The sequence below is a fragment of the Diorhabda sublineata genome, chromosome 3 (assembly GCF_026230105.1).
Source record: "Diorhabda sublineata isolate icDioSubl1.1 chromosome 3, icDioSubl1.1, whole genome shotgun sequence".
In the NCBI taxonomy this organism is placed as follows: domain Eukaryota; kingdom Metazoa; phylum Arthropoda; class Insecta; order Coleoptera; family Chrysomelidae; genus Diorhabda; species Diorhabda sublineata.
The window spans coordinates 22,001,446-22,023,515 of NC_079476.1; the positions used below are offsets into that span (position 1 = coordinate 22,001,446).

The following is a 22,070-nucleotide window of genomic DNA, read 5'->3' on the forward strand; positions in this document are numbered from 1 at the left end:
CTAAAGATAAACACACATAATCAGATTGGTATTGTTTTGAAGATAAGCCTTGGAACATCGAGTAGTATTTCATTATTTCAAGGGACAAACCCATACACAAATTGTACCAACATAACAGAAAAAAAGCCGGTAAATTCATAGAATGCATATGAATGTAACCTATTTTATTTTCAAAATATACAATTTTACAAACAAGAAATGAACGGATATTTGTTTAGTTGTGAAAAAAATAATGATATGTGTCTCTACGGTGATTTTAGATCATATTTTGAAAATATTCACGTTCAAAAACAGGAAGTAAACATGTATATTGGAAATAATGTTTATCACTTAGAAGGAATTGTAGAGGAAATTGATGTTATTATTGGATTAGTGCAAAGAGAATGGTTTTTATTTCAAGAAATTGCATTGCACGATGTTATTTTAAATACAGAAGAAATATTTTATGCAAGAGAATTCATTAACAAAGCTTTAACTGGTATTAAACAATCACTACAAATATGTAATTTTCCTAATAGAAAAGACCGCTACAAGAAAAAAGTATTTGAAGAAATAAAATGTATTGTTAATAGTGTTATTCACGTCAATCGTCTGCATGACGATTTTGTAGTAAAATTGTCTTCGTGGAAAGATAATGATGCCAAAAATCCGGTATATCAATATTTCCACACATTTTTAGAAATACAGTATTACATACTATTTTTAAATTACATTTGTGAACCACCTGATTGTGTCATGGATGAGTTTGTTGAAGTTATAATGAACAATTTTATACAATTAAGTAAAAAGAATTATCAGAGACAAACTGGCAAAGTTTTTGTTTGCCATTGTGTAAAAAATTTCTGGTTGTTACTTCAGTTTTACTTGGAGAAAAGCAAAGATGGAGAACAATTTTGGAAGATTTTCAACAAATTATTGGAACAAGAAGATTCTGTATTTTCTCTTTGGATCCTAGTAGAAATATCAAAATTACATTTAAAAAATGAATCTCTTTTAGATGAAGGAAATTTGTGTCATAGGATAAGGCCAAATTATGATTTATTGCTGAACAAATTGAAAAATTTACTCTTAGATGCTGACTCTGATATGTTGCTGAATGTTTTTAAAATTTTGACGCCCTTATTAACAGATTATTGGTTAAAACATGCCAGAATTGATGTATATCAAATTATTTGGGATTTTTATAGCAAGAAGTTGAACATATCAAATAAAAACTATTCAAATTTAAGTGCATTGGAAATAAAGGCATCCATGAATAATATAATTTCCTCTCCAGATGAATGCAAAGAAGATTTTGAAATATTTTTAGGTATTTTGAATTGTCATTTAAGAGAATACCCCAGTCATTGGGGGAAAATGAAGGGGAGGATATATTCCCAATTAGGACCCCACAAATTAAAAGAATTAAATCACGTTGGAATAGTACATGTTATGTTTTTATTTGCTAGTTTAAGTAATTTGAATTATGAAGAGCTATTGAAGAAAATTGTATCCTTTTTGGAAGCTATATCACAAGAAAAAAGGAGTGATCCTTTGATTTGGAATGTTTTCACTGCCTTTGTGAGTTATTTTCATTTATCTCAAATGATAAGATATATAAAATATATACATATAAAAATAGTCATTTTGGGTTCATTAATATTATTGTTTTGGAAAATAATTGGGTCTACTGAAAACTTAGAAAATAATATCTCATATTCTGCATTTTTTCTGTTTGATTACAAAAGAGTTAAAAATTATTTTAACCTTTTTATTTGGCTGCAACTATTCTTACTGTCATTATTTTTGCCCCCCCTTTTTTGTGGAATGAAGATAATGGGAGTACTTTTATTGTAAATGTCTAGTGCAAATAGTTAGAATGTGCAAGAATTTGTATTTGGCTCAAAGACAATATCAAGCGAATTAAGTGAAATATGATTCAAAATAAAAACAGAATGTTCTAAGACCTGTTGTTTACACAAAAATCTACAGTTTCAGCAAAAATTAAGTCTCTTTCTTGACATTGAATAATCAAGTGAAGTGGCAGAGCATCAGTTTATCTTGAAAATATTTTTTTGGGTTGTTTTAAATAAAATGTTTATTATCATAACTTTGAAGCAGCTACAAATATTGAATAATGAAAGTAAAAAAATAAATAAAAAAATACCTGGGAGGTATGGGACTATCTAGGTACATTATATTTAGATATTGTTTACCCGAAAGAGATGGAATTTTTTATAATTTATTATGTTTAATTGAAATTTTCACTGGCAGATTGTAATTACATGTCCAAGAAATAGTTTCCAATAACATGAATCATTGTATGCAACACTATTCTCAAAATCCGTATTTGTTTTTTAATTTTAGATTTTTATGCAAGTACAGCGAGGCTTAAGTATAGAGAAAACATCACCATTACTTCTAACTTGGATTCAAGAAGCATCACTGGACAATAAGAAATTCCACTTAATAAAGACATTTATAACCAACTTTGAACACATTTTAAACATTAGCATTCATATGAATTTGCATCAGTGGATTTTATTAAACACCTGGTTAATAAAATATCTATCCTCATGTTACTATGCTGATATGACAAATGCATTGGAAATTTTGCTATACACTTTGGGGAAAGTTGAAAGTCCGGATTCTTGGTCAGTCTGGTGTTCCTCTTTTCAAAATTATGTTTACCCAATGTTAAAACAAATTTCTCCTAGCCACAACGCTCCAGGAACTGTAGGAATAATTGCTGGAAAATTGTATTTTCTCATTCCACATTTATCTTTGGAAATTTTCAATTACTTCACTAATGATAACATATCTTCACTGATATCATCACATTTTTTAACTATAGTTTTGGCAGAGTATCCCAGCAGTTGTATATTAAATAACCTTCAAGAAGCTTCTGTAATTCAATGCTGGATGAAAATATGTCTTTTGAATACACAATCTTCAAAGTTAACAAGCATTATCACAAAATTAGATCACTTTCCCACTCTTCTAAAATCGCATATAAATTCTTCAGAAGATTCATTAAGAGGTTTTATTGAATATTTAGGTAGTGATATAAAAAGTCATATACAATCGAATACAATTAATAAATTATGCGAATTATGTTTTGGGAGCATTGATAAATGGTTACCGCAATATTTAAATCATCCTGAAAACGAGTCTGTAGTTTTTAGGATATACATTTCTCTATCATTAGCATTTTTACATTGTGGGTCCCTTCTTTATAACCGAAATAGAAGCTCCAGTCCTTTAACCAAATTGATGCATTGTTTATTATTTCCTTCCGATTTTTTATTAGGAAAAACACCTCATGAATATGTTATAAATTCCATTAAAAAAACATGGCATTTATTTTATGAAGCGTTAGTGAAGTTAAAATCTGATTCTGATGTATTCCTAGAAAGGAGTTTAAGGGATTTGATTACAAAGTACATACCCTATTTTCCTACTACTGATTCGCCTATAGTAAAATGTCTCGAAAATGATATAACAGCTGAAACAGTATTGGAAAAAATTTGCAATTGCTACTTCAAACACCCAGTCAAAGAACGCGATAATAATTTATCAAAAGTAATAAAAATCTTGAACGACACTATCCAAAGTACTACTTCTGTTCCACTATTAAAACTTCTAATCACTAAAACTTTGTGTGGACTCTTTGAATTGGTCATATTCCATCCACAAAGAAGCCTAGCAATTAATCTTATTAAAACAATCATTCAATCCCCTCTTTATCCTCAGGTGAAGCTGGAATTTAGTACTTGTGTTATAAGTACTACAGAGAAACATTTAAATTTTAACGCTATAAACTATTTTCAGTTGATGTATATTTTAGCGAAATTTATACCTACCGATGTTAAAGATGTGTTGAAAGAAATTGGTCAACAGGTAGCAATCGTAGAAAGGTTAAGAGGTGTTGGTTATGATATTAATCTTAGATCTCAATTAGAAAAGTTGGAAAATGCCGTAAATATAACATAAGTCAATCAATTTTATTAATTGTTTAAATATTTGATGAAAAGATTATGTAAATAAATTTATTTTAATAAGTATTGTTGTATAATTTTTTGGTTTATGGACTAGTGTTTAGTACAATTTTCAGAGCGGTCCATTGGGGGTTATGGGGTGCAAATTTATTAAATTAATTTTTATTGTAAAATAACCTGGATCTTTGTAGACAACTTTTGAGGATTATGAAATGTAAATCATTTATGTAAAATTAACTTAAATAAATGAAACATAAACTTTGACATCCTTAAACATTAATTTCCACATTAAAATTAAATGTCGTACTTATTTATTAAAGTCAAAAGATGTTTTATTAAATTTTAATAGCAAAAAAATCTTAGATTAGGCACAATAAAAAAACTAAGTTTACACTGGTTTATAATCTAATTTACTCTCAAGTTTCTTGTTATCTGCTACTTTTCTAACTGCTTTCATGAAGTCTTCTTGTATAACATATTCTCTTTCAGCTCTTATTGCAAACAAACCTGCTTCAGTACAAACATTTCTGTAACAAAAAAACTTTAAATAAAAATCATTTTGAATGTTATTGTAGACATTCAAAATGTATATCATAGAATATCATCGGAAATATACAATTTTTGGTCATCTAAATCAGTGCTCCGCAACCGGTGTGCCACGGCACACCGGTGTGCCGTCGCTTGAAATTACACAACATATTTATTTTAATGCAATGTACTCTAATACAAATTTACAACTTATAAAAACGAATTGTATATACTTACTATATTTCAATGCAAAACCATAAATAAAATAACAATTGTTTAGCACTTGCTATAATGTATTCACACAATAGAAGAAATGGATGTCAATAGAAGTAAATAGAAGATGGACTCTGTAGTCTGGGTCGTACTGAAAACTTTACATTTTCAAGCATAAATACAATGTTACAACAAGAGCTCAAACGCCGTAGCAACTAGATCAAACTTGTATTGTGGTAGATTAAATTTGCGAATACGGCTCTAGCTAAAAATGTCATCACAACCTATAGAAACGCTCCTAACCACCTGCACAATGTTTATATCGACTGTTCCTGAAAAATAGTGATTGCGCAGAATTCAATAGTCAGCAGACAGCGTTGTTTAGGATTTAGAACGAACCTAATATAATATTGTCAGTGTTAGATACGAATTTCTACTGGACACATACAACCAGATCACTTCTTACCCCTATAAATTAAATCGCAGAAGTTTATAAATTAACCATTCGTGTTTGTTATTAACGTGATTTATTTTTGTGCCCATTTCAATATGGATAAATTTTTATTTTGAAAACAATCTACTTCTCCGGCAGAAGATGATGAACCTTGCACAAGCAGTATTGCTAAGAAAAGAAAGATTGTGAATAGAAAATACTCCGAAGACTACATTCGTTATGGCTTTTATTGGTGCGGCGATGAAGCGGCTCCGAAACCATTATGTGTAATATGCAACGAACAATTAACAATCGACTCAATGGTGCCCAGTAAACTAAATCGCCATCTAACTTCAAAACATCCGAATTATGCTAAAAAGGATATATCATATTTTCAAAGGCTTTTGGCTCAAAATTTAAAACAAAAAAAATTTATGATGTCGACCGTATCTGTTTCCGATAAAGCATTAGAAGCCAGCTATTACATTGCAAAATTAATAGCTCGTGAAAAGAAACCTCATACTATTGGAGAAAAACTTATTAAACCAGCATGTATGGAAATTGTGCGAGTTATGCTTGGACCTAAAGAGGTTCAGGAAGTGAGTAAGGTTTCACTGTCAGCTGAAACTATTAAAAGACGTATTGGCGACATGTCAACAGATATTTTGAACACGCTTATTTTGAAATTAATCGCAGCTAACAATTTTGCTCTTCAAATTGACGAGTCAACGGTTATTAAAAATCAAGCACAATTAATTGCAATTGTAAGTTTTGTTGACGAAGATTGCATAAAAGAAAATTTTTTATTTTGTAAAAAACTTTCCGAACGAACTACTGGAGAGGATATTTTTCGAATAACTGATGATTTCTTCAAAATACATAATCTACAATGGAGTAACTGCATGAGTATTTGTATGGATGGCGCCGCAGCAATGACTGGTAACATAAAGGGTTTTGTTGCCTATGTAAAACAACAAAATCCGGCAATACAATTTACACATTGCTGCATACATCGGGAAGTATTGATGGTGAAGAATTTACCAGAACAACTTTTACAAACTATGAATGAATGCATCAAAATTATAAATTTTATTAAATCAAGAGCTTTAAATACAAGAATTTTCGAAATGCTTTGTGAAGAAATGGGTTCAGAACATAAATCTTTATTATTTTATACTGAAGTACGTTGGTTATCCCGAGGAAAAGTGTTGGATAGATTGTTTGAACTTCGCTGTGAAGTGCATCAGTTTTTACTAAATCAAAATATGCCCGAACTCGGCCAGCACTTCGAAGATAACAGTTGGATCACCAAACTTGCATATATGGCTGACATTTTCGACCATCTTAATGAACTTAATAGAAAAATGCAAGGTCCGAATGAAAACTTATTAACCTGTTCCGACAAATTGCAAGGGTTCAAAAATAAACTGGAACTTTGACAGAATGAACTAAGTAACAACTCTTTAGAAACGTTTCAAAGGGTTCATAATACAATAATTGAAAATAGGCAATTTAACAACAATGGAAAATAAATTCGACTACTATTTTCATTCGATTAAAAGTGAAGAATATGATTGGATTCGCAATCCTTTTGCAACTAATGCAAAAAAATCTGTTGATGCATTTTCTCTTAAATTTAAAGAAGAGTTTATTGAACTGAGTAACGACGGGACGTTAAAACTACATTTTGGAGAAGTTCCATTGGATGTTTTCTGGATTTCGGTTAAGAATGAACATCCTCAAATTTCAAAACAGGCTATTTCAATTTTAATCCCCTTTTCAACAACATATTCATGCGGACAAAGCTTTTCGACACTTGTTTTAATTCAAAATGATAAGCGGTCTTGCTTAAAAAATCTCGATCAAGAACTTCAAGTTGCACTATAAAATATCGAGCCCAATATAAAATACTTGTGTTCCTTGAAACAAGCTCAAGTATCACATTAATTACCCTTTTTGTCTATTTTCTTGTATTATTGTAGTTTTGTAATTAATTATATATGTTATGTACATATAATACCTTAAATATGTAAAATAAAACGAATTAAAATATTAATTAATGTATTATTTTCTGATGTGTATACGTGTTGTTTTATTATATTTATACCTATTAAATTTGGTGTACCGTGAAAACCAGAAAAAGCTTTTGGTGTGCCACGAATAAAAAAACGTTGCGGAGCACTGATCTAAATAACTCTGATGGATAACTACAACTGGTAACTTTGAACAAGATAATTTATGAAACTGTGACCTTTTAGCAATTTTTTACAATAATATTACATCTATTAGTGGAAACCACATGAAAAAAATCTTATTCATTTGTTTTTTGAGTATATCATGAAGATCGTTGAGTTCATGTTTAACTTTACCTCAAATCAGCACCATTAAATGTATCAGATAATTTAACTATAGCTTCATAATCAATTTCACCATGCTTGGCAATAGGAAGGGCATGAATTTTCAAAATCTCAAGACGTGCTTGCTCATTTGGCAATGGAATTTCTATTTTTCTATCCAACCTGCCAGGACGTAATAGAGCAGGGTCCAATGTATCAGGTCTGTTGGTTGCCATAATCATTTTCACCTGGAAATTTAAAAATGGTGGTATTAAATTTTTTGTATACACAAAAAGGAAAATTAGTAATAATACCTGCCCCAGAGAATCAAAACCGTCCATTTGATTCAATAATTCCATGAGTGTTCTTTGAATTTCTCTATCAGCTGAAGTACCTTCTGAAAATCTTCGCCCACCTAACAAATATCAGTGTTATCAAAATCACAGAATATGCAATAAAAATAATTATCAAATTACCAATGGCATCAATTTCATCCATAAATATTATACAAGGCTGATGGTCTTTTGCATAATTAAACATTTCCCTGATAAGTCTTGCAGATTCCCCAATATATTTGTCAACTATAGCACTAGAAACCACTTTCAGGAAATTTGCATCTAACTGAGATGCTACAGCTCTAGCTAATAACGTTTTTCCAGTACCAGGAGGTCCATACAACAAACAACCTGAAATGTATGAACTAAAAATTATCTAAATCTTCCAATATAAAAACTACTAACCTTTTGGCGGTGTTATTCCAACTCTCATAAACAGTTCAGGATTCAGTAAAGGTAATTCAATCACCTCCCTCAATTCCCTAATTTGTTCAGATAAACCACCGATAGCGGCATAAGTAACATCACCTGGATCTTCATGACTCATATTGTACACCAAAGGATCTACCTCTCTAGGTAGGTATCTCATGATGGTCAATGTAGTCATATCTAGTGCAACTCTTGTACCTGCTTTCAATTTTGATTTATCTAATTGACGACGACATCCGACTACATATCTAGGGCCATTAGTAGCTTTCACAATAACTGAAGAAATGAAAATTACCTTTTTGTTAAAAATTAGGTTCTCACCTACTTACATTTTTCTTCAGTTAGTTGTTTCAATACTTCTCCAACAATCTGGCCCATGCTCTGCAAAGCTTTGAGATCGTTTTCTGATTTATCATATTGTTTTGTCAAATCTTTTAGCTGTTCTCGCACTAAAATGAAAAAGAAACGCACGTTATGAAAGAAAAGTAATTGCTGTGAAACAATTCTTACTTTCTTTCAACCTAGACTCAACTTCTTTGTGTTCTAATAGTTTTTTCCGGTATTCTTGAAGACTTTTCTCACGTTCAGCATCCATTTGAGTCATTTTGTTTGATTATTTAATGAAATAAACTGAAAATAAGTTAATGATGACTAGCCGTATTTCTGTTTTGCCTTTTGACAGATGTGACGTTGAGTTTTACGCTCTTTCAATCGAATTATGAGCCATAGACTAAGTAACACAATTGACACAAAATAAAAACCGAGGAAAAAAAATTCACCAATTAATGGAACTCTTTGTTTTAAACTAGAAGCAATTATTTTGTCCTTTGTTTTAAGTATTGAAATTCACTGAGAAAAATAAAAAGAAAAGAAGAAGCATATATTTGGAGGTTAAGGTTTTAATTTGAAAATGTCAACAATATAAAAGCGATATATATATATATATATATATATATATATATATATATATATATATATATATATATATATATATATATATGTATATATTAAGAAAAAGATAATCGAAATGAATAAAAAAATTAGTTTTGGAAAAATTAGTGCAAACTTTAGTCAAAACTCTGAAAAGGTCGAAGCAACTGGTACATTTGGAACATTCGGTCCCCCTAAAGCTATACAATCATTAGAAGATGATGCAGAATCCCAACAGTTGAAAAATGTAATGGGTATATCTGCTTTTGGAAAGAAAGCGAAATCTTTCGATATTAAGGAAATGATAGCACAAGTAAAGGCGACTGCCAGAGAAATTACTAAAAAACCTGAAGAGTCTGTAGAAACTGCTGAAGAAAGTAATGAGGAAAGTGACGATGAAGACTTTGTAGGTCCTCCTGTTCCAGATCATTTACTTCCTAGTAATGTAGAAAAACCTAATAGTAATGAAAAAAAGGTTGAGAGTGATGCTAGTGATGAAGAAGCCGAAGAAACTGTCGATAATAATCTATTTATTCCTTGTACTCATGAGACTCAAATGATACATGGAACAAAAGCTGTTACTGCCCTGTGTTTAGATCCAAGTGGCGCTCGTCTTGCATCAGGTACTTTTTCATATTTACTAAATATAGAAATTCATTTATTCTCTATATAATTTCTTGTAGGTTCTGTGGACTATGATGTTAGTTTCTGGGACTTTGCTGGTATGGATTCTAGTATGAGGAGTTTTAGAACATTACAACCTGCTGACAATCATCCTATTAGAGGACTACACTATTCTAGTACAGGTAATAATGATTAAGGAATATATATATATATATATATATATATATATATATATATATATATATATATATATATATATATATATACATAACAAGTTACTGAAACAACTATTTATAAAGTAAAAAATTTGGGTGAAATGTTTTTTATTGAAATCTGAGATCTACAACTTTTTTTAATATTGTATTTTATTAGTTTTGGATCTTTTCAGATCAATATCAGCAGATTAGTGAATTGTAAAATTTCTTAATATATTTTTTAACAAAATATTAACTGTCAGTTTATAATTAAAATGACTGAATATAAACCTCACCTTGCCACAAAAACACTAATTTTATTTGAATTTTCCTATCAAATTAAACGTAATTAATTGAACTTTTGAAAAGATGTCAGTATATCTGACTTGAATACATGTCTCAGCTTGCCAAATGCAGCCCAAATCAGACCTATCCTTCTGTTTAGTTCCCAGGTTTGATTGCCTCTTCCCATTTGAATTTCATGTCCCAGATATTTGTAGGATGTTATGTATTCGATTTCTTTACTTTCTAACATTAGGTTAAAACTGGGGATTAAATTTGTCAAAAATCGGATCTTAGCAATGTTTATATTTACGCTTATTTTTTGGGAAGCTGTATATGGTTCTGAGATCATTTTATTATAAAATGTTATTTTGCATTTAAAGGAGATCTGCTGCTAGTCATATCTGGTGCAACTCAAGCTAAAGTAATAGACAGGGATGGATTTGAAAAACTTGAAACTGTAAAAGGAGATATGTATATAACAGACCAGGCAAAAACAAAGGGTCATACAGCAGGTCTGTTAGCAGGAACATGGAATCCAATTACAAAAGAAGAGTTTCTAACTACAAGTGCAGATGGAACAGTAAGAACATGGGATTTCTATGAAGGTAAAATAATGATAAATATTTTATTATAAAGTAAGCCTATTGACTTTATTGATTTAGGTGGTAAACAACATAAACAAATAATAAAGTGCAGAGCTCAAAATGGTCTAAAGGTATCTCCGAATGCAGTAAATTATAACAGAGAAGGAAAAGTGATAGCTTGTGGTTGTGCTGATGGTTCTATACAACTTTGGGACTTCAGAAAAAGTTCAGTAGCCCCAGCAAAGCAAATAAGAAAGGCACATTCACCTGCGGAAATAACGAGTATATGCTTTTCTCATATTGGTGATAATCTTTTAACTAGGAGCTGTGATGGAACTATGAAGTTATGGGATATTAGAAACTTTAAACAATCTATAAATGAAGTAGGAGATTTATACACTAGGTATGATACTACCGACGCTATTTTTAGTCCTAATGATGAAGTTGTGGCTACTGCATTATCACTAGAGAAAGGTTTGTATGATTAATTATATCTGCTTGAATCTGTTTAACACTTTTTAAAGGTCAGAAAAATGGAGTAGTGCTATTCTATGAAACGAAATCTTTCAATTTGATCAGAAAAATGCAAATAACAAATTCACATACAATCAAAATAGCTTGGCATCCAAAATTGAATCAAATTTTTGTTGGTACTGGAAATGGCTTGATCAAATGTTATTATGACGAAAGACGCAGCTTAAGAGGAGCTACGCTTTGTGTTGTCAAACACCATAGAAAAGCTCAGCAGTCTGAAGTTGTCAGTTCTCAACAAATTATAACACCACATGCTTTGCCATTATTCAGACAAGAACGAAGGAAAACAAGTAGGAAGCAAATTGAGAAAGATAGGTTAGTGAAATTTGTTTATTTTCTGTATATTTATAATATTGGTTGAGTTATTTGTTAGTGATGAAACTAACTAGAGCAATGAAGGTAAATATGCTTTTTTACAGATTAGATCCAGTAAAATCTAAGAGGCCAGATTTGCCTATCACCTCTGGTCAAGGTGGTAGGGTAGCTTCTAGCGGAGGTACCCTTAGCAGTTATGTTATTAGAAATTTGGGATTGAGTAAGAGAGTTGAGGATGATCAAGATCCAAGAGAAGCAATTTTGAAGTATGCAAAAGAAGCAGAAGAAAATCCTTATTGGATTACTCCTGCATATAAAAATACTCAGCCAAAACCAACTTATGCTGAAAATGATGATGACGAACCAGAAGAAAAAAAATCTAGAACAGAATAAATTATGGCGCAAAATAAAATTATTTATTCCAGTTTACTTGTTTATTTATTCTCCTTCCCATCCAGCACCAAATTCTCATGGTTCTCTCTTAGCATATATGAGGTTTTTGGTTTGTTAGTTTACATTGTGGATAGTCTGAAATAAGTTTTTCTACCAAGTTTCTAATTATTATTGTTGGCACATTGTAAAATTCTAGTCCTCCAGTTCTTGGTTTCTTCCACTGATCGAAAGAATCAGTCAACCCCATCAACATCAGATATCTATTAGCTTATAATGCTCCATTAACAGACAGTAATTTTTACCATTCTCCTGTCTTTATGTATTTGTTATGAACTGGTGATTGTTGTAATATAAACTGTTGCTTATCTTTAGCGTAATGAATTCCTTCACGTTCTGTTGTACTTCATCCACATTTATGTTGATTTTACAACCCAACAAAGTATTCCAGATGAATGACAATGCACTTTTTTGACCATTTCATCTGCTTTTTTATTACTGTAACATTACAACTGTTACCTAGCACTCACCTTATTAATAAACAATAAATGAAACAACATAGTTGAAAAATCATGTAATCAGTACCATTGCTATAATTAAGGTACACCTGAAATGAAAAGATATTTTTTCAAATTTATTCACTATAAACCCACCAATCCTTCTCGTAACCTTCATGAACGTGATCTAACAATGCCATTCTTCGGCCATCACAATATCTATATTTATCTTGAACTTTTTGCTTTATATCTATTAAATTTTCTTGAGTTATGTCCCTTTCGAGGTATTCGCTAAGAAGCTCAGTGGCTCTTTCCAGATCTTTTTGGTTATCTTCAAATATCACAGATTGATTGTTTTTCTTTAAATAATAAGCAAATACATAAGTGTACATGAGTGTTTGTCTACATTGGCAGAGTATATCAACAGCTTTTTTTAGAAATTGTACCTCTATCCAACTCATGTTGTGATGTTGCATTTCTTCCATTTTATCTTTAACCGAAGCATAGAGTTTGTGTTCAAACTTTAGGGATTGCATGTGGTTCATGTAACGATTGCAGTAAAATAAATACCTCTGGAGGGCTGCTCTGGATTTTTCTTGTGCGTCTCTAGCAGCTTTAGCTTCATCTTCATCATACCTTAAAAAGATATTTCAGCTTAGAACAAATTATAGTGAAATTTATTTAGTCAATATTCAAAAGGAATATAGATATAATAAGGTCATAGTCAATGTTACATACCTGTTACAATTATACCATGAACTACCATGTGGTTCCCAGGGTCCAAGACACACCCAACAGAAGTCTGCTTTGCAGCTTTGATTTTTGCATACCATATGATTACAGCCTCCATCTTTTTCTATTGTTGCATTACATTTTGGACATTCTTTTGTGTTTGCAGCTATCCAATTTGATGTTTCAGAATCGTCGTCACATTTCTTTTGCCATTTTTTCAGTAAACCACACTTGACGGGATCGTGCCAGTTTTCACCACAAGCAAAACAAAATACATTGCCGCACCGGCAAGCTACTGGTTTTGCTTCTACATAAGCTACCTACAACAATTGATCATAGTATACAGTATTGAAAAAAAAGTAGTTAAATATCAATTTCAACCAAACACAAAGTTTCAACTTTAAAATTAATCAACAAAAGCAAATATGAGACAAAGACAAATTCTTATTAACACATTACCACTAGAATTAGAATGAAATTGACAAAAAGAAAAAAAAGTTTTATTGAAAATAGCACATGAGAAAAGAAAGGCTACAAAACTTATCATAATACAAAAATATTCAAGATTCTACTTTAGTCAATTAGTTTTCATACAAAAACTGACTAGGAAGAAGCCAATCCATTTTCAAATGTTTCGGAAAATATTTAAGACAATATAAATAATATCAAAAACAATCAGAATTGGCTTGTATAAAATAAATGATACTTTTGTAAGTAAAAAGAGGGATTAATATTCTCATTTTTAATATACGTATTTGACAAGCTATACAATACACACACATCATGCAATGTTCTTTAAACTGATCACAGGATCAAAGTAGTGTAGGACCTGTGTGTCATCAGCATATGATTGAATGTGAGTGAGAGACACTGTCATATATATAAAAAATATATATGGGGAACAAAAGTGAGAGAACTATTGAAATAGTATGCAGGGTTTATGCAGCAGCCTTCCGCTATACTCTAGTATAAAGTGGAGTGGGAATTCAGTTGCATTTATTATAATTCATCACAATTCTAATAAAACTTAAAAAATATTTTTTGCATCTCTCAAAGATAAAAAGACTCCTTTGAATTTTGTGTTGAGTCATGCAGAAGATCAGGTATGAATTTAAATGAATTGTTTTATGACAATTCCAAGAGTCCAAAATTTTTTGTATCACTTAATTCTTGTTATTTGTAGTTTATTTAAAGTAAAATTATAAATATAACTTACCTTAACAGCATAACTACAATCTGGACTTGGGCACCATCTTAACAACCTATTACATTCTACAAAACTATTTGTAATAAGATGTTGGTACTTGAGCTTCACCCTGGGATCTTTTAACAGCCTCATAGCAGTTTGATCGTCTACTAAAATAGGGCAACTATGAGCTGCACATGCTATAGTTTGACCAACACCTTCTTCCATTATTTTAGTTGTTAAATACTCATTCCAACATTGATAACAAAATCTATGTCCGCATTCAAGTCCAGTCATTTGGTTAGGTGAGAAAACCATAAAACATATATCACATTCTTCAGTTCCCAGAGCTTTATTTGCTATTTTGCGTTTGGCTACATTTACTTTCTTGAATGGATTTATAACATGGGCTTCCTTAAAAATTAATCAAATTGTGCATTTTACATTAATACAAATGAAAAATGTGGCTTCTTTTAATTCGAAGGATGCATTTAATGACTTATAATTTATTGTTATTAGAGTCCTAACTAACACTAAACTGAACAGAAATTCTAACAACTATATTTGTGACTACTATTAATATGATATATCTGTTGGTTTTTACACTGATTCACTCATACCTTAAAAAGTTCATCTTGATTGCCATCAAAGAACTTCTCCATAAGTTTTTCTTTGTCCCAATGGAAGTAATTTAAAAGTATTCTAGTAACAGTTGCAGGTATTTGTACTACAACGTTAACTTCCTTGATGCAATCAATCATATGTTGCACTATATCGTCAGTTGATAGTACTTCATATTGATATTCTTCATCGTAGCTTTGCAGTTCCTTGGTATGTGACGCATTGTCTACCTCAATAACAAAATCAACATCATCGCCACTTGTCTCATTTCCTGAATCGTCGTAGATATTATCATCGTCAACGTTCATTTCTATTTTATTCTAACATTTGTAGTTGTAAGTTTTTTTATAACAGGGACTATTCGAGTTATGACACCGTCTAATTTAGACAAATAATTATTAAATGTTTAAATGATTTTGTTTTGTTTGATTAAAGTAGGTAACCAAAAGTGTCTGCCCCTCTCACATGTTTCTTACAGCTGTCAATACAAAAATTTAACATTAGGCATTTTTTCGTGCTCATAATTTTAATCTAATAAAAATTGAGCCCATCAATAGTTATACACAATATATTTTCCTTATAATGAAGAAAATATCATTGTAATGAATACACTATTTTTATTAAACTCATATCGTTTTCTTTATATCTAATTATGACTATGATAGTAAATAGTGATGTGACATACCAACAATCAGAAGAGCGCTTCGATTTATGAAACGTATATCAAATAAAAAAATAAATTTAGGTTAGATTATCATTTTTGTTTGAAAATAAATAAAACATGTCAATAAATATAGAAATATATCTGAAAAGGGCCGATAAAATATATACCGAGGGAGTAAATTTTTGTTCAACACAGTATATTTTTGGTTTTATTAAAATCATTTTTAGGAAAACTTAACGGGTGTGATATCTTTGTCAACAAATTCGGACTTCAAACATGAAGGAATATCTTTAACTATGGAAGGATCAGTAAATTTACAAATTAGTTCTAAAAACGTAGGGATACTAGAAGCTTTTTATAATTCTGTAAAGGTAGACTCTAACTTTACTGATAAGTTGGAATTTCCTCATTGCTAGTTATTTATTTTAATTGAAAAAAAATAATATATTCATTTTAGCCTATTCAATTACTAGGGATAGCATGTGAAGTATGTGGTCCAGGCAAACTACCTTCTGGGGTTACAGAAATACCTTTTGAAATTCCTTTAAAGCCCAAACCCAACAGAATTCTATATGAAACATATCATGGTGTTTATGTAAATATCGGTTATACCATCAAGTGTGATATTAAAAGATCATTTTTATCAAAAGATTTACAAAAGACTCAACAGTTTTTAGTACAGTACAAACCTGGATACAATGCTTGTCCTCAATTACCTCTCAAAGATAAAAAGACTCCTTTGAATTTTGAGTTGAGTCCTGCAACTTTAACTAGTGGAAGATCAGGTATGAGTTTATTAAGTAATTGTATTGTTTTATAATAATTCCAATTCCAGGGGCCCCAAATTTTTTATTAAGAGGACATGTTGAGTCTGTTTGCTGTAATATTGCCAAACCTTTGAGGGGAAAAATAATTCTAGTTAAATGTGCTGTCCCAGTAAAATCAATAGAATTACAATTAGTAAGAGTAGAAACTTGTGGGTGTGCAGAAGGATATGCAAAAGAAGGTGAAACTTTTCTATAATTTTTATTGAGCTATATATAAATATTTACTTTGTATCAAACAAACTTACATATTATAAGACCAAAACTTGTGTTGCTGCTGTTTATGTTGAAAAATATGGAACAGATTATCATTCATAGATAGAATTAATTACGAAGAAGCTTTAAATATTTGTCTAAGTTTTGTGTAAATTGGTTAGAATATGACAATTTTTGGAAGAGATATATCTTGTAATATATTTTGAACCACACATGTATAGATGAGGCTCAACTGATTGATTCATGGAAGATCTTTCGCTTGTATATTGCAATTGTAAGAAGAAATCTAATTACTTTTGAATTAAAATCCATCCAAGTTTAGTGAAATCAGTGATCATTAAACATTTCAATTGCATTTTTATAAATATATAATTTAATAATCTTAGGACTTGGTTCTGGGTAGCAAAAACACTACAGATAAGTAGTCGGGAGGCAAAGACTAGGTCTAATCACTAATATAGATACAGTACAGGATGGGCCGCTAAGCTGGATTAACATTTCTGTAGAATATAGGAGGAGACTACTATACACATCCTCTACACCTGCCAAGCTCTTATGAACATCCAAAAAAGTATCCTAGGATTTTGATGCCTAAAGGAGTTTCCAATTTTGGAAAACCTCCATTGGCTAGGACAAGGGCGATTAAAGCAATTCAAAAACTAATATGCATGGAAATTTTGTATTTATAGTATGTAATATGCACATTATGATATACATTAAAATACTACAAGTAATGTGAACTATATATTGTAATTAAATTTAATGCACATATTCGACGTATTAAGCAGGTACGACCCCCCAAAAGATAAAACATTATTGAATTGTATTCTTGATACCTTTCCACACGTAATATCTATTTAATTATTTTCACACTATATTACCTGTTTTGATATAATAGAATTATTATAAAATATTTTTAGCTACCGAGATTCAAAATATACAAATAGGAGATGGAGATGTTCCCCACAACATTCCTATACCAATTTATATGGTTTTTCCAAGACTGTTCACATGCCCGACTCTAATAACTACAAACTTCAAATTAGGTATATTTTATTTGAAAAATATTATACACACATATTTTAAAAACCATGAGTTAGTGTTTGTGACATTATGTTTTGTTTATTATCAATATCTCATTTAAATCGAGATGATTATTTTTCATCTTCTTCTAATATCAATTTTACTGCTCCGTAGATCATAATTTTCTTTCACAACTTTCAGTAAAACAAATACTACTGATAAGTCAAAAGCATATATTTTTTTATTAAAAAAATTACTTCATCCTCACTGTTTAGACTGCAGTGGGTTGCTCTTAATAATTGGTACAAATGAAAAAAAAATATCAGGTAATTTAACAAGCTTTTACCAATTGATGAAAAACCATTAATTACAACACATCCGAATGATACATGAGTATGTATGTAATCAAATTAAAAACAATGAGAAATGGACGAAGGCATGTATTAACACTAATTTTAATGAGATTTACCAGTTTCAACGTTATGGTTACATTCCACTTTACCAGAGTGTAATGGGAATGTGTGTGAGTATTGTTCTATGTCCTTGCACTGATTAATTTTAAAATGCAATAAGGTGAGACTGATTAAAAAAATGTATGCAGAAGATGGAAAAATGTTTACCATTGCTTGAAAGTACAACCAAAGATTAATCGTCTAATGTGGTTCAAACGAGTGGCCTCTCAAATACCTAACGAAATTTATCTCCAAAATTTTTTTCTTTAAAACCAAATATTTATTGATACGATTTTGAAAGAACTACGAATTAACGGAATATTCAAACTTTGTGGTAGAATTAGTAGATTTGACACTTTTCCTGTGAAATATATTTGAACATTGCTTAGCTGGATTGTTTATTATTAATTTATTTCTTTGAATTATTGTTTTTCATTATTCAATTTTGATTTTACAAAAAAACATTCCATCTTCTAATAATCGATTTTTTTCATGATCATTTTCCTTTTTTTTTAGAATTTGAAATTAATTTAGTCATAGTTTTCCATGATGATCATCTGATAACAAATAATTTTCCTATAATTCTGGTAAGGGAATAACAAACAAAGACATCAAAATATTACAAAATATATTATTGTATAAGTGAAATACATTTTTATATATAGAAAATTGTACTAATAATAAACCACAGATTTTATAACAATATTGTGTTTGAAATGTACAACTACTTCAAACACTAATATAAAAAATTTCAAACATTTACAGAAGAATACAAATTAATAATGTAATGAAAAAAAAAATACTACAATAATTATTGGTATGTTAACTGCAATATTACGTATATCGAATATAAAGAGTATTTTTTTAAATTTATTTTAAAAACATGTTTAATTTCTGATCACAGTATATGATTCATTAGATTATCTATTTTAAAGTCATCAATATTATTCTATACTAAAGAAAAGTGACACAAGTCAAAATTTTAATTTAGTGGTTAACCTTTTACATCTATAGAAAAGTGACAGTTGTGATTTTGATCCCTTGCAAAAACGTCATATTTCTGAAAATTTTAATGAAAAATATCTGACTTAATTAGGTTAGGTCAGTTTACATAAAAGGTAAATGGTGTAAATATTCTTTTTGTCGGTTTGACAAAGTTCACGTGAAAGGGCATGCTTTCAGGTGTGTGAAAATATCGACACATTCCTCACTTTTTTTCCGCGAACACCAAATATCATGGCTTAAGTCCAAAAAATGCCTTTTTGATTTTTAAATGTCATTTGATAGAGAATCAAAAGATGCACATCTAGAAAACGCTGATAGATCTTCAAATCTATCAGCGACAATATGTAAAAAAATTACAAGAACTCACATAAAAATATCAACAACACAAATGATTACAACTACAGTGATATGAAATCTAGTATCACTATAATAAAATATAACTACTTTTAGAACCTCAAGTCATTTGAATAAATAATGTACTAGTGACTCAGTAACGTTGCAATTTTAATCTAATTTATATATAAAATAACTACTAACATACAATAATATATACTTAGCTAGAAAAATATTGCAGAAAACATTTATTTAGAAAACTTCTAGTTATATTTCAATAAATTTTGATATTTGAGTACAATCTTACATCAATGGCAGTTTTATTGCAAACCCTCTTTTAAACCCTTATGAGAGTGACAAATAAAACACCTTAATGAGAGTGATGAGGTGTCCAGGTACTTTCATAAAGTTTATATGCAATCTAAACAATCCAGTTTGGTTTGGAAAACTGGTACAACATGTAAACCTGATTCGATAGCAGTGATAATTCTGTATAAGCAAAGAACTTGTAATTTTTATAGAAATAAACTGTTTTAACAAATTTTTGTAGGAAATTATAAATACTTTTTTCCATTGTTATACAAAATGCAAATAGGTACCCGGCTACCTTGTGAAAAGAGTTGAGAGTGAAAAATTTTGGTTTTCACAAAATATTGGATTTAGTTGACTGGGTAAAAAATTAAATAGTCTACAGTTCTTCACAGATACTTACAAAGCACAAAACATACTTTTCTTTAAATTTCAATATTCCAAAGGTACTCAGGTACCTCATCACTTACAAAAATAAATTTTCATTATAATTATGAATATATAGAAAAATGTGTTTTTCTAAATGTGATTTAGCCCATATTTAGTATTATTTGATATTACTAGCTGAAATGTATAGTAAATTTTGGCATATACTGCAACTGAGTGTAAGTTTGCATTTATTGTGATGTGTCTCTAACTATACAACCACATAATCATAACTAGCCGCTGACTAAAAATAATTATCACATGAACCTATAAATATATGAAGAAAAATTTATATAAACAGTACACTTTTTCCACTTATAGTGGTATTATAAATTATACATTTTGACATTAAATATAAAAGTTGTTATTCAAATAGGAAACATATTACAAAATCTAATAATTGTGCGATTTAAAATGTAATGACTATGATTCTGTAACAGCTAAAGCTAAATCGGCAACAATTATATCTATTTGTTTTTCTAATGCCAAGATATGACCTGTATTACAACTATCACTGGCTATAAAAGAGACTATTAAAGGTAATTTGTTCATCTGTACAACCTGGTATTGGGAATAAGTGCAGATTAAAGTTTCAGTCTTTCCTAAACCTAATTTACTTCCTTGGTCTATCGCCAAACCAAAAGTGGAAACAAAATTCGGTTTTGTTATTTGTTCTGGAATTTTATCATTGGAAACTTTCAACATTGGTACGCCATCTCTGTCAGAAATAAGTATACAATGTAGCCCATTTACTCTATTCAGCATATCTTGGAGAAATTTTCTTGCTTCATCAGCCATTTTTAACAATAATCTTTTTTGACGAAGTAGTAGATTTTTATTTTTATAATATGACAAATACACAATCTTTTTATAACACTGTCAACCATTAGAATACTCTATTGTTCCAAGTTTATTTGTCTCGTACTGATTACAACCACCTTATTTCATCGTATCCTTTTGCTATACAGGGCATACAGTCACAAGCTAAATTTAAAATGTTTACAATTTCTTTAACATCATCAAATATGAAGTGCATATCTTCAGTCATTTTAGCAACACCTAAGCCGTTTACTAAATGTTATATCACAAAAACGATAAATCAGATAAAGGGTAATGCGAAATATGACAATTCGATTTAGTTCATATGTGTACCGAAGTGCAAAATCTTGGAGCTTTTTAACCTTTAATTGCATTAGAGATGCTAACTGGTCTATCAGTAATGGTAACGATCGGGAAAATGTTAGCAGTCGCTGTCAAGACTTTTGTTTTTTGTGTCTTGTTAGTTTATGATAGGTATATTTTCGAAACAGAGACTCTTTTGGTTGCTTTTATTGAACTTAACAAGTGTTACATTAAATGGTTAATATGGAAGTACTTTTATATGTATATAAATATTGTCATTGTAATAAATCAAAACGAAATTATACAGAATAATTCATGCAATTCGAAATTATTTTTCCTATCTTCATTAACGAATTCAATCATTTTTCTTCTAGGAAAGGTTACAACCATAGACAAGTGATTACAACTTGACTTTTGATCACAGAACACGGTCGATTTAACAAATTTCACTTCCGCTACCTAGTACAAATTGAACGCGCTCTGAAACACGCCGTCCGCTCCAGAACGTGTTGAGTTTGTAGAGTATGTATCACCGAACTATTTCGCTAGAACG

The 22,070-nt window shown here is 30.1% G+C and overlaps 6 protein-coding genes across 7 annotated transcripts; 3 read left to right on the forward strand and 3 right to left on the reverse strand.

Moving 5' to 3' along the window:
* The first annotated feature begins 59 nt into the window (after positions 1-59).
* LOC130441090 (protein MMS22-like) lies at positions 60-4,041 on the forward strand. The gene is made up of 2 exons (XM_056774611.1): positions 60-1,560; positions 2,347-4,041. Exons 1-2 carry the CDS (start codon positions 199-201, stop codon positions 3,970-3,972), a joined length of 2,988 nt encoding a protein of 995 aa, XP_056630589.1. The 5' UTR covers positions 60-198; the 3' UTR covers positions 3,973-4,041.
* Positions 3,009-9,167, reverse strand: LOC130441093 (26S proteasome regulatory subunit 10B). Its single transcript, XM_056774613.1, has 7 exons — positions 8,762-9,167; positions 8,581-8,700; positions 8,228-8,527; positions 7,964-8,173; positions 7,802-7,902; positions 7,521-7,735; positions 3,009-4,504 (listed from the first exon to the last, which is right to left on the reverse strand). Exons 1-7 carry the CDS (start codon positions 8,853-8,855, stop codon positions 4,366-4,368), a joined length of 1,179 nt encoding a protein of 392 aa, XP_056630591.1. The 5' UTR covers positions 8,856-9,167; the 3' UTR covers positions 3,009-4,365.
* Positions 9,152-12,141, forward strand: LOC130441092 (gastrulation defective protein 1 homolog). The gene is made up of 6 exons (XM_056774612.1): positions 9,152-9,804; positions 9,865-9,987; positions 10,665-10,889; positions 10,947-11,342; positions 11,393-11,717; positions 11,822-12,141. Exons 1-6 carry the CDS (start codon positions 9,279-9,281, stop codon positions 12,108-12,110), a joined length of 1,884 nt encoding a protein of 627 aa, XP_056630590.1. The 5' UTR covers positions 9,152-9,278; the 3' UTR covers positions 12,111-12,141.
* Positions 12,142-12,655: 514 nt separating this feature from the next.
* On the reverse strand, positions 12,656-15,821 carry LOC130441094 (E3 ubiquitin-protein ligase ariadne-1-like). The gene is made up of 4 exons (XM_056774614.1): positions 15,143-15,821; positions 14,553-14,936; positions 13,343-13,656; positions 12,656-13,240 (listed from the first exon to the last, which is right to left on the reverse strand). Exons 1-4 carry the CDS (start codon positions 15,449-15,451, stop codon positions 12,742-12,744), a joined length of 1,506 nt encoding a protein of 501 aa, XP_056630592.1. The 5' UTR covers positions 15,452-15,821; the 3' UTR covers positions 12,656-12,741.
* An 8-nt stretch (positions 15,822-15,829) lies between these two features.
* LOC130441095 (vacuolar protein sorting-associated protein 26C) lies at positions 15,830-19,966 on the forward strand. Of its 2 annotated transcripts, XM_056774617.1 has the most exons (6): positions 15,830-15,981; positions 16,035-16,178; positions 16,265-16,592; positions 16,643-16,813; positions 17,768-17,893; positions 18,839-19,966. In XM_056774617.1, exons 1-6 carry the CDS (start codon positions 15,925-15,927, stop codon positions 18,919-18,921), a joined length of 909 nt encoding a protein of 302 aa, XP_056630595.1. In that variant the 5' UTR covers positions 15,830-15,924; the 3' UTR covers positions 18,922-19,966. The 2 variants fall into 2 exon arrangements, with proteins under 2 accessions (XP_056630595.1, XP_056630594.1); XM_056774616.1 differs by having other exon boundaries at positions 15,837-15,981; positions 17,768-19,966.
* A 149-nt stretch (positions 19,967-20,115) lies between these two features.
* On the reverse strand, positions 20,116-21,294 carry LOC130441096 (ragulator complex protein LAMTOR3-A). Its single transcript, XM_056774618.1, has one exon. The coding sequence runs from the start codon at positions 21,191-21,193 to the stop codon at positions 20,819-20,821; it is 375 nt and encodes a 124-aa protein (XP_056630596.1). The 5' UTR covers positions 21,194-21,294; the 3' UTR covers positions 20,116-20,818.
* Positions 21,295-22,070: the final 776 nt, after the last annotated feature.